We start from the raw sequence: 13,459 nt of genomic DNA on the forward strand, positions 1-13,459 counted from the left end.
ATGAACCACCTTTTTCTTTAGCAGCTGCCTTTTGTAACTCACCCAAAAAATGTAGGGTATCAGTGAGTGATGGTTTGACAACTATCAAGTCAGTCTTTCTCTAGTATTGCATAGCTCTAACATTAAGGCATGCAATATGATTGGTCTGTTGTAATACTGCAATTTTTTCAAAGAAACTAAATATTTTTCATTTGCTAGACAAGCCATTTTCCTTCAAATGAACAGAAATGACCTTGAAATGTATCATTGTGTGACAATATGAGTTTTACTTTTTAAATTTAATTACAGAAATAAATTAACATTTTGATCATGTATTTTGTTGAAATTTACCTATTAAATAAAAGTCACTGAATAATTTAAAATTTTATTATTTCATCAGATAGTTTTCTATGACTTCTTGTTTTACTGGGGTACAAATATAACAGGACCCAGAGACCATTATCTCCTTGAAATGCTTCAAAATGGGAAAGAGAGGAGCACAAGCAGAAATGTGTTTTTCCTCAAAATTGATCCAAGAATTTATCAACTTCCTTTAACTTCCTATTTTCAAAACAGTAATGAAAAAGTCTAATAATACTGGAAGTGGGGAAAAAACAAGGCTGAACGAGGAACAACGATGTATTGTATTAGCACTACAATGAGTAGGGTAAAGACTGGAGGGAACAAAAACTCACTGATAGAGAAACAGTGCAGACATTTTAGAGGGATATTATTATATGGAAGAATATGGGCACATGTTGAAGCTGTTTACACATCTTGTATTGCAAATAAATGTAGAGGGCACTATAAAAGTAGGGCTTTATTAGACACTGAGTTTCTAGTTCAAAGTGTATAAAATCCGTCATTACACAATAAAACTGTTGCTTAAGCGGCTGATGAGAATAACATTTAATGCAGTCCTGGATTCCTTTGATTGGAGGAACAGACACGAGGAGCTTTGCTACAGAAGAGGCTAAAGGAAGAAGTGAAAAATAAATATGGAAGATAGAGACCAAATTAAGTCTATCACAGTGAAAATAGGCAGTACAACACAGTCGCAGGGTTTGTATTAAATATGCAAAACATTTTAAATAAATTTTGTTAGGCAATAACTTAAGACTAAACAACACAATCCTTGGGAGCCTGTGGCCCCTTTAAATCTGTGTAAGAGAAACTGGAAGAAGACAAGCAAGTGAAAGTACTGGTTTAATTATAATTATTCAAGTATTTCTTTTTTTTTGTATAAAAACATACAATATATAACAACAATCCCCTTATGGGATATAAGCTTTCACAGTAAATGTCACATTAGCTTATAAGACTACAAAACCTCAGTGAAAATAAAAAGGAAAAGAATAATTGGCCACCGGAGCCACATTTTATCTGAGAGAGCTAGATTTTCCCATGTTGTTTATACAGTGACAGTGATCCTGCAGCCACTGATGTGCAAGATACATATTACAATACATCCAGTCTGTAATGATCCCAGCTCGACATAATAAGAGTCCTGCACGGCACAATGCAGTGCTTTTCTCGGTGCGCGTAGCAGCTGATGAGCTGAAACAGCTGCTGATGTACAACACACATAACCAAGAGCAGCAGCTACAGTAATGAGAGGCTGGTAGCCGAGACACATAATTACCTCTGGCTTGGAAACGCCAAAGTAAGAAAACAAGAAAATGTGTTAACTATCCAAAAGATACACGCTGCTTATTTTGGAAGAAAAAAAAAGGCAATGTGACGATGATTGTATGTAAACAAAAACATCAGGCGAATTCATCATGAAAAAGTTGCAACTTTTCCACACTGTTAATATTAACTCTATAGTGTTAGACTATCATTTCACCCTACTTGGATCATGACGCTAATAATAGACTGTTTTTTTTATATTTAGCCTCATTAAAAAGATGGAGAAAGGGAATAAAGAGCATGAGAGCACATGTCAGAAGCGTGGTCGTCAGGGTTGCACTTGCAATCTCATGCTTCCGAAGGTCTCCTAAACTATACTTTTAGAGATCATTATTTAGACATCTGATATATAAGTAATGCAATATATATTCGATTTCTTCACATTCTTTTGGATTGCACTCTAGGAGGGTCAGCAGCTGGGGAGCCAGGAAAGATTCTTGCTCAAGGACACTTGCAGTAAAGGGGAGAACAGGTTTAAAATGCATGGGAAATGTCTGAACATCTGCACTGTCTCTACAGGGCAAGCCACAGCAGTTAGTGCTTTCTTCAGATTGGCATATTCCTTACAAAGTACTAAAAACCTACTAGTAACAACCCAGCATTTAAAGAGCTACTTTAGGACTTCTAAATACCCAGTTAATGTGAGGATATTAAAAATCTCTCTCTCACACACAAATACTATATATATATATATATATATATATATATATATATATATATATATATATATATATATATATATATATATATATATATATATATATATATATATATATATATATATATTTCTTTGATTTCTTTTTATGTAACTAAATCTAATATTTGTTAAGTACATGTAAGAAAAGGTTAAAAGAAAAAAAAGAAACAGTAAAAGAAAAGTTGCCACTTACACTACGCCAAAAGGCATTAGATATGTTTTTTTTTTTTAAAAAACACAGTACAACAACAACAAAAAATCCTTGTCTAATTTTAAAGGCAACTTGTTGCAAAGTTTGTGAGCTACCACTTTACAAACCCAGATTTCCATGGGATATGGTAAAACAAGACTTTGAGCAAGCTAGTGGTGTGAAAAAAGGCTGTGGTTGACCTCAACTTAAAGTGCACTGCAGTAATCAAGATGAGTTGTAATGTGTGTATTATTCTCTCTAGTTGTCTTTATAGCTTTTGCTGTCTTACCTATTTATAAAAGTCTTTTTTGCAAAGTGGGGCTCATCTGTTTATTAATTTTCTAAAACCATAATTATGCCCAATTTATTAGCTATATGTTCATAAATACTGATGTGGCAGAATAAAACACCCTTGGTTTTACTTTCATTTTACGATGGAAAATTGCAAGCTTACAATGACTTGATGCCAAACGGAAAAAGTACAGATAAAAAAGAAAAGAGAAAAATACAGAATCCAAGGAACTCCACATAAAAAAGGTGCTGGAGTAGACAGAAACTTGTTGATATTAAGATCAGCAATTTATTTTATTATGCCGGTCCTACGATGTAACTGAAATGCTCCAGACACCAGATACAAACTGTGGAATCTACAGAATCAAATGCTCCCATTAAACTTTATAGTACAAAGATTACAAAGCTTCCATCACCTGCTAAAATTATATATTCAAAAACAGCTAACAGTGCTATTTAGATGCTTAAAACTAGCCTGGGACTCCTCCAGGATTGTGCAATTGTTCAGAAATGGCACCATGTTCAAAAATCTTTAGGTCTCTCTAGGGTAGGGGTCTTTAACTCCAGTACTCGAGGGTCCATGTTCAGACACTTCTGCTTCAACACACCTTAGTCAAAGAATGAGGTGATTAGCAAGGCTCTGGAAAACTTGGCTGCTTACTGTGGAGGTAAGTCAGCAATTTCAGGTGTATTAGACAATTATGATGTTTTTACTGGAGTGGTATAAGACATTCTGCTTTTATCCTATTTTAGACTAGGTTTCAGCCTCTGGAAGAAATCAAACAAGATTTATACTTAATGAACATGTTGTATTCTCCAGGGAAAATATTAAAAGCTTTAACAGAACCCAACTTTAAAACTCCTAAACAAATGCTTTAAGAGTGAGTGACTGTACACGCTGCTGATGCTAATGCTAATTAATCCACGTGTCATAAAACATGAACTTGCAGAAGCAACTGCAGGTTCTTACATGTTTAAATGGGAAAATGTGTAATGAGATACAAAGGAAAAAGTAAATGAGGTTGGGTAGGGGTTGAGCTGGATAAATTGGGAGTTATGCTTTGTTGATCCTCATGTCTCCTAACATCTGAGGTGCTTCTTGCTGGACATATCATTCCAGATGCGGTGCATCTCCTCCGGGGGGATCTGATGGACTGTGATGACGCGCCTGTACCTGCAAAGACTGTAGGCCATTTTCCAGTGGTTGAACCCACTGTTCTGATAAGGGTGGATGCCTAGTTTACGCAAACACATCCCCACATACACGTCCTCCAGGTGCAACAGTCTTGTGTGCAACGAAGTCTTGTAGATTAGCTCAGCTACATCTGCGGAGAACACATAGCCGGTGCCTGAGCAAAATGGTGGATATTTGTTTTCAGGGTATAGGTCCCTGGGCATGTACCACTTGCTGCGCATGTCTCTGATCGGACCACCGTTTATCACATAGCCTGTGAAGTATCTCCTTCTGGGCTTGGTGCTGGGCTTTAGAAGCTTATAAATAAGATTGTCCATGTTGACGAAGATGTCACTGTCTGTCTTCATGACATATTGAGCCTTTGGGCAGAATGTCGCTACCCAGCGCATGCCCATTAGAGTCTTTAGGGTGAGATTGTGATATGAATCAATAAAGTTCTCCACTACAATATCATGGAAGATCTGACTCTCCTGCTCCACCATCTGGTTGAGCACATCGTCTGTGTTCCTCCCCAGAAGAAAGATGGTGAGGATGTGGATCTCACTATAAGTGCCCTCATCGCCCCAGGTCTCTCGAATGGCCTGCCGTGCATCAAACTCCTTGTGTGTGGTGCTGATGAGGATAACCAGGAAGGGCGTGATGCTTTCACACTTCTTCGGCTCATTTATTACAAATTCGAAGGCATGTGGGTTGAGGGGGCGAGTGCGGATGTTGGTGAATGTGATGTTTTTGGGGGGAGGTTTCACAATCCTTCGTTTGGGCATAGCCATGTGACCAACATATGTGGATGTCGGCCGCGAAATGCTCAAGTACCACAATGCGCTCGCCCAGCAAACCACTGTTAGGATGTACAAGCATGATACTTTCGAAGGCATTATGCTACTCTTAGGTGTATTTTTATGAGGTGGCTCTTATAAGGTCTTCCTTCCATTAGTGAGGTTTCACCCAGTGAGGCAGCATTAAGCTGCTCAAGCATGTGTTTTGACATTAATTGTCAATAATGGATTGCTTTAGAGAGAAGAGACGCTTTTTGCAATTCAATGTGAAGCACTTTAAAACTGAATGAATGTCCAGATTCTTGGCAAAAGCATGGCATCTCCATTTACATCTGAAAAAGAAGAGACAGAAACATCAGTATAAAATATATATGTGTGGTTTTAAAAATGTACATATATTAATTATACATAAGCTTTTATTTCAAATGCATTAATATTTGTAGGGGACGTTTATATAGGCTATGCAAAACGATGTAGGGAAGCAATCACTGAGTGCTACATAAAAAAAAAATCCAATAAATTAGCCCAAGTAGTCAAAATGATCTACATAAATCATGTTTATAATGTTTATTTTTTAATCTTTGGAATAAATTTGACCAGGGAATGAAAGAACATTTTTCAAAGAAAATCAACGTATAAGCATAGTAGATCAAAGTTATGGATAAAACTATGCATCACATATTGACATGCACATATGGTGGGATTCATGTTGAAAATCCAACAGGTCATATCCTCAGGCTTTGATGTTTTCTGTGTATTTTTTGTCTTTTACCTAGAGGAGTTCACATGCACTTCTCAAGGGAATTGCTATAAATTTCAATGCATTTTTCTTCAAAGGCTGGAGGAATACAGATTCCAATCTGACCAGACACATAAAGGCATAATGTGATAATTTGAATTCCATTTACCTGCAGTGTGTTGTCAAACACAAACCTATCAGACTGAGAAAAACTAAAAGAAACCCCCAAACCAAAACAAAGAAAAATACCTAATTACCCTAATGTAATTGAAATCATAATATAAAGTATGAATTATATTCTGAAATGCCAGACTTTCAGAATATGAATTAGTATATGTTTTATTTTATCTCTAAAAACGACAGATGTTTCTGTTAAGTTTGTATCATATAGGCAGTTGCTCAGGATGGCATTATAAAAGAGGAAAGAATAGCCCTTGCAAAAGCACAGATAATATAAAAATAGAAGAATAGGCTTCTTTCCCATGTTAGGAGGTAAAATGTCTCACTTTTAAAGCTTTGTTAGATGTAGAGAAAGCCTAAAGTGGATTCTGCTGAGAGATGCTCCAGCTGAAAAGAGTCTAACCTTAAATTCAACAAAGCTAAGAATAATTACATGCTTTCTGCTCTGCTGCACCTCCACTGAAAAATGCTTTCTAAATCAATATTTGACTTTGGGCATGAAAGGTGGTAATTAGGATCAACACGAAAACTGCCATTCACTGTAACTGTGGGCTTAATAAATAAATAAATCACTATTAGGTGAAATATGCTTGAAATACACAGAACACAGACAAATATGTTGTGAAAGAATTGGGAAAATCACTTCAATTAAACTGTTGGTCATGCATATAATAATAAGCAGTAACTGTTCTGTTGCAGATTTTTGTCAAGAAATTTTAAAATCAGACAAACATAACAAGAGTAAATACAAAAAGGCAGTTAAAAATACTTTTAATTATTGAGAGGAAATCAATCCAGACCAGCATGGCGTAATCTGAAATAGTAATCATTCCTTTGGTTAAATTAGTAATTAAGTAATTAACTAAAGGCTCAGTATTGTTTTACCTGACGTATTAAGTCCTGGTGAATGCCAGACTTGCAGAATCAAGTCATCCCTTAAATACAACCACCCACAACATGAAGTAGTCTAAACAAAAAGCATCTTATGTTTCCATGATGAGATGTGAACAGTTGACGTTTGTGAGTATGGAAAGGTTGACAAATTATTTTATAAAGTTTTTCTACGTCAGTGAACATAGTTATCCACAAACCAGTAAAATATAGTAAAGAGCTGAACCTTCTTAGGAATGTCCGACCAACTACAATTATTCCAAAAGTACATTGATGGCTTCCCCAACAGGTTAAAACAAGTAACATCTCGAGTCAAACACATCCAGATTTCATATTTCATTTCAAGTGATGGTGTCAAAGTAACAAGAACACTTGGTTTCAGCCTGACTGCGCCTTTTCCTCCTTTTCCCTCTCGTCCTCTCACTTCAGGCAACAGAAAATGGAAATCTGCATTGGTAAAATGCTGTAAAACTTTGTCAGAGTTACACCTTCCCATAAAATCTGTAGCAGCTATGTAAACGGTATAAAGTATAATAACTGAGATTGAATCATCCTTTATTGTCCCATTGTTGTAAATCACACCTTTGATTTTGGAAACCAGTCCCACTGCCACACTCGAGATGCTGGCCAACACTGTTAAAGTCAGGCAAAAACTATTTGCCTGATAACATATTTATGATCCCAAAGACTAAGACAAATATTCTGTGGATTAGATGCACAAAAGTGAAATTTTTTGATAAAAAATAGTTTTCAAGGAAAACATCAGATTATCAGTTTGTGACTTTGAGCTTGAGTGCACAGCATTTTAAGATGTTTTTAAAAAAAGGTGTAGTAGTCTAGTCAAAGTCCATACATAAATCAGAATAAGATACTGTGGCATAACCTTAAATACACTATTCATGCTTAAAGATCTTCCACTTTAACTGAATTAACACAATTCTATGAAGTAGAGCAGCCCAGAATTCTTCCACAGAGACAAAAAAAAGTTTGTCACTTATCAAAAAATCTTGGTGGAATTTGTTGCTCCCAAGACCAAAAAGGAAAAAAAAAAAACCAAAACAAACAAACAAAAAAAGATGAAATATGTCCATCCATCCATTATCTGTTTACCCTTGTCCCTGATGGGGTCGGGAGTGGCTGGTGCCTATCTCCAGCTGCGTTCCGGGCGAGAGGCGGGGTACACCCTGGACAGGTCACCAGTCTGTCGCAGGGCAGCACAGAAACAAACAGGACAAACAACCATGCACACACATACACCTAGGGAGAATTTGGAAAGACCTAACAGTCATGTTTTTTGGCTGTGGGAGGAAGCCGGAGAACCCACGCATGCGCAAGGAGAACATGCAAACTCCGTGCAGAAAGACCCCGAGCCGGGAATCGAACCCAGGACCTTCTTGCTGCAAGACAACAGTGCAACCAACTGCGCCACTGTGCAGCCCTGATGGAATATGTAAGACCGGAAATATATATTTTTTTACAGAACAGTAGCTGAGTCTATTCATCACCATTATGAATTATGATTAAGTTGAACTCCCTTCTTCTTCCTCTTCTTTTGCACTGTCTCAATAATTCACTGTATCTATTGGATGCTGGACAAAGAGACTTTAAGGTGAAGATTCAGGCTATGATTCTTCTGAAGAATTAAAATTCTGAAGCCTTGCTTTTAGATCACCACAGAACTCAACAGGGCCTGTCTGCAGTCACCTTCATAACACGTTTAACCCAATCAGTTTTACATATCATACGATCTCACATTTATTGACGGGCAAAAACTCTCCTACTCCCTGTGAGAATAGCGACATAGAAATTGCCAGAAAAAAATGTTAAGCTATTAAACATCCTGTAAAGGGTGGGGCAGGTGTGCATGCTACACTTTGTGACTAAACCCGCAGGACATGAAAGCCAATAGAGAACCGCGCCAGAGAGGCGAATGGACGGGGGGAATAATTAGCCTATACTACCAACAGAGACCTAATTTATCATGATTTATTATATGGCAAGAGGTAAACTTGTGTTGGGAGTAGGGCACAAAGACAGTCATTCATCAACACTTGACGTTTCTTTCTCCGCATTCCTGCGTTGAATGTTAGTTGGTTTATTTATTTTATTTTATTTTATCATTATTTATTTTTTTAGAAAAGGTCTGTTATGTACCCTTCTATATACAAACATAAATGTTGTGATTCATGGCTCCATGTCTGTATGCAGACAGGTTTCTAAAGTGTTTTTCCAATAACATTGTATCAGAGCTAATAGATTGCCTGCCTGAATTATAGAGAGCTTGGGTATTAGGTAGGACTTGTGCCAAGAACATCTAAATTGATTAACTTTCTTTTATTTCACACAACCTCTTCTGCATATTGCTGACTACTCTTTTAATGATGACTCACTAAAGTGGCTAAGCTTCAAAGATGGTACTATAATTTGAATAATAATTACCTTCACAAAGATTACACATTTTAAATTAATATTGTAAAACCTCACTGATGAGGCAGCATTGATAAGATTTACTTCTGTCAACAGTGGGAAAATTTCCTAAAACATTTAGGAGTATTAATGCATTTATTTCTCCATGGATAAATCATTTTCAATTCTTGCTTAAGGATATAAATAAGTCACTTCTCAATTGCTTGGTGCAAAAACAAAACAATGCTTGTAGGATTGATTGAAGCATTGTAGTTGCCTATTTTCAAAGTCAGTGTATTTTACTCCATGCTTCATCTGAAACCCCAGGCAATTTAACAAGATGTTATTTATCTTTACAGTACATTTAATCTTAAATTAGAAATAACTGCTGCTCTAAATTGTTGAAGAATTAACCAAGTAGTTGCTTGAAGTTTGGAAAAGGTATGTAAGGAGGAGTAAAATTTAATCTCCAAATATTGATACGGTGAAACAATAAGTCTAAACATTCTTAAACATTAAGCAATTTAAGTTTTGTTCTAAAACTTAAATTACTTGTGTTTAGTGCTTTTCTCAAAAAATGCCAAAGTGACTGCCTGAGCCAGCCACTAAAATATTGCTGAAGAACTAAAAATGACTCTACTGTCCAGTTGTTTATTAGTGGTTATGCAAGACGAAGCCTCTTTTTTTTTGGTTTATAAAGAAATGCCTGAAGACTTTATGGGAGTAAATGATCTGTAACCATGCCAGCATGAATCTGAACCGACAGCTCCAGCTTCAGCTCCAGAATTGAGAGAAAACTTTTCAGATTAGTACATACAATTTATGGATTTAGTGCATTAATATTTCTATTCTGGTAATTATGTGCAGCACACAGGTCAACTTGTATGACAGAAGAGCTTTCTCGCTCTTTGTTGACTTATTTATATGTAATGTTTACATTTTTAAGGCATTTCTGTGCATCTGTACAACTTGATGAACTTGTTAAATAATGTAGCCCTACATATAAACCTGTCTTGACTTGCTGTACCCTTCTGATTTCATCTGGGTTTTTTTTTATACTGCTGTCTCCTTAATATATTGTTTCATTGCTGATCTGAACTTTGGGGTAACTTGTGTTTGTTTGTGAACTGCTTCATGAGTAAAATTGACAGTGACATTGACAAATCTCCTTAATCAGCACTGAGTTGCTGGAAGCCATATTTCTGCAATTTCACAACACTGCACCAACCTTGGGGATGAAAAGTGTGTGAACCAGCAGTTATTGCTAGAATGTTAAATGATTTTTTCCCTTCCAGTACTTTGTTATACAACACAGATCAAACTAGAGCAAAACAGAAAGGATTTTTTTAAATTAAATGTAAACTCTTTGTATAATCCTACCTTCACCAGTCATCTTATATAGAAAATACAGGTTTGCTATATTGAGAGTATTTCACACATTTTACATATTTTGTGGCTCCAGATGTAAGACTGAATATCCTCAAATAGGCAATATGAAGTCAGAATCTCGCTCTAATAACAATTAGTTTATTTTTATGCGTTGACCTTGTTCCATAAAATAGCAATGTAAAAATGCCATCAGGATAACAGGGTAAATATATAACAGTACCATCAGCACAACAGTAACTGAGACAAAGTTGCATGGCTGCATCTGTTAAATCCTCAATTCCCAGAAGACTCTCACCTTTACTGAGTATCAGCAATTTTTTGAGCCAATAGAACATTAATCTAACTAACAGATAAATACAGGATGTATGAGCTACACCAGATTTAGACACACCTGTTTTTATCAATCTTTGGCATATCATTTTAGAAATATGTCATACGTGCAATTTCTATTACATGACATTCTGCTGCCAAAGCAAACCATATTTGTAGGTAAATCTTTCTAGGCACATAAGAATTTGTTTTCACGACACAAATACTGTGTAAAAAAATAAACCAGTCTTAGGTAGAGGTTGCTCAGCTGCCATCGTAAGTGCATGTAAAAACAATTTTACTCTGAGACAAGACAGTTTCTTCTTGATGTCTTATAAGAAAACCTTCATAAGAATATGGCAACTTCGTGAGCCAGCAGAGTAAAAACCAGAATGTGTTTTGTGAGTTTCACAAACTCCTATAAAACTGTGTTGTTACCTCCCACACACTGTGTTAAGCTCATGGGGATTGAAAAAAGCATGTACAATATTTGAGGTTAGGCTTTTTCTTGCAATGCACCTCAGCTGCAGTAAAACAGAAAGCATCACTGTTTGAAGTACACGATAAGGATGAAATGCTTGTTAAAGTACATTTAGTTTCAGGGAAACATCGGTGCAGTTTAAATGTTGTTCACCTTTTAATTTTGTGAGTCTAAAAGCATGCGACACTTTGCAAGTCTGGAAAACTGTCTAAAACTTGTTTTGAAAAGACAAAAAGATTGCAGGAATGTTTGTTTTTCTACAACCACATATTCTTTAAAAAGGCAGGCCAACCAGGGAGACAAATAAATGTGTTTTTTTTTTTTTTATTCCAGATCTAGTTATCATCTGATGCTGTTTTTAATGAATGTCACAGATAAAAGACAAAAAAGTATGTATATTTTTGCTAATACTGATTAACCTAAATTTGCTGTAATTTTGGGGAAATTTCCTTAATGTAATAATATATGTGTGACTACATTCAATATGTACTCACTATTTATTAAAATATACATAAATTGTATTTAAATCATCTTGATTTGGATAAAGCACAACAGGTAGTCTACCTTGGAAGAGTGTTCATATAAGTAATAAAAGCATTTAAACATATCACGGTGAATCTAAGCAGAGTAAGCTTAAAGAGAAAGACATAAAAATATTAACTGAAGTGAGGATGTTCAGATGTTAATATGCAAGAGATTAATTGGTCAAAATGCCAGCTGTACAAGAAGCAGTCCTCTTATGCCAAGCAAACACAGCTCTGGGTAGTGTGTTAAGTGTTGCAGAGATTTCCCTTAAATGTTGGCATCCATACACAGAATAAATTGGGCCAGAGCTGTCCAGGCATTGGCGCTGGCACACAGACTCCCACACATCATCAGACCCAGATTAAACCTGACGTATCCTCATCAGCACCAAAACATTTCACTCCTTTTTCTCTTCTGTAGTCGTAAAAAAAAATCTGTTTATCGTGTGATACTTCCCTGCTTCAGCAGTCCCTACAAGTCCACCTGCCTGCTGTCAGCACACTAGGCGCTCTAGAGGCTGCTGCAAACATGGGTAACTGTGAACGTCTCATTTAATTTCACAATCAATCTATCCCAGTTCATTTTTATTGTAGCAGATAGAATGGAAAATAAGTCTTAAAATATTTACTTTACTCTATTCCATTGTAATATAAAAGTAAGTGAAGAGTGTTTCTAAATATATTAAAACACTGACTGCACTAGACCACCACTAAATCCTACTCAGTGTTTTCCAAGAAGATAAACTTTAAAATACTCTGTTGTCAAAAGTTAAGATCTTTGTTTGTCTCAGAGGGAAGATTGCTCCTGGGATGTGCTGTGCTCCTGTCTTATTTACTCAAATGCAGTTTGTTCTCTCCTTCTTTCCCACATCATATCCTGCACACCCAATTCCGTTTGAAAAGAAATTCACAAGCATTGAGTGTTACTTCAGGGTGAAAAATGTCTCATTTTCGAGATATAACAATCCTCAAAGTGCCACACAAGAGAAAATTAATGTGATAAATAATAACATAACATATAAACATAAATAATCTGGGAGAAGAATCACATAAAATAAACATTCGATAATCCCTGAGGAACTCAGCATTTCAAACAAACAAAAGCAGATGCAAGAAAATAAGACAAAATAAGCTCAATACACCCCACCTATGAAAAAAGCACCAGGTTAATTTGATTAAATAATAAAACGTAGCGTGTTTTATTATTTAGTCAGCCGGTTACTTATACAAAAAAATAACCGTCTTTAGTTTTCATGCATTCCAGTGCAAATTTCTTAAAAGCTTCAGCTTTAGTCTGAATGAAAAAACAGCTTAGCATATTATTCACCAACAAATTTAAATGCATTTTTAGGGGATTTTATGTGATATTCATGATCTTTATGCTTGTAAAATCTAGAAATCTTAAAACTCTAGGAGGCATAATGAAAATGCAAGTTTCTATATATATCCACTTCACAACTTGAGGTATTTCACTTCTTTGCTGTACAATATGCTTAGCAACTTACACTTCTTCAACTTTTGACTAAATCTTTGAAAAGCAGAAATGTTTGAAAAGGTCTTAGAATGTAAAGATTATCCAGGGTCTTTTTGACTGAGTTAAAAAAAAAAAAATCACTCAGCCACAGAACAGATATTTAATACTGTGTTAGAGTGAATCAATGCTCCCTACCAAAAATATTTACAGTCAATATTTTCAGTCAGCTGCCTTTTGAGGTTTTCACAG

General features: G+C 35.8%; 1 protein-coding gene across 2 annotated transcripts in view; it reads right to left on the minus strand.

Annotated features, from left to right (window-relative positions):
* Window positions 1-2,523: 2,523 nt before the first annotated feature.
* b3galt1b (UDP-Gal:betaGlcNAc beta 1,3-galactosyltransferase, polypeptide 1b) overlaps window positions 2,524-13,459 on the minus strand; it is a 36,568-nt gene continuing 25,632 nt past the window's right edge. The window contains exons 1-2 of one of the 2 annotated variants that reach the window (XM_055031356.1): window positions 7,210-7,270; window positions 2,524-5,149 (exon numbers count right to left, since the gene is read on the minus strand). In XM_055031356.1, the coding sequence (XP_054887331.1) occupies window positions 3,927-4,916 (990 nt within the window). In that variant the 5' untranslated portion in view covers window positions 4,917-5,149; window positions 7,210-7,270 and the 3' untranslated portion in view covers window positions 2,524-3,926. Of the gene's footprint in view, window positions 5,150-7,209; window positions 7,271-13,459 lie in introns of those variants that run through there. The other variant, XM_055031355.1, reaches the window with a different exon arrangement.

Source organism: Poeciliopsis prolifica, unplaced genomic scaffold (genome assembly GCF_027474105.1).
Source record: "Poeciliopsis prolifica strain line A6 unplaced genomic scaffold, Auburn_PproV2 SCAFFOLD007, whole genome shotgun sequence".
Classification (NCBI taxonomy): domain Eukaryota; kingdom Metazoa; phylum Chordata; class Actinopteri; order Cyprinodontiformes; family Poeciliidae; genus Poeciliopsis; species Poeciliopsis prolifica.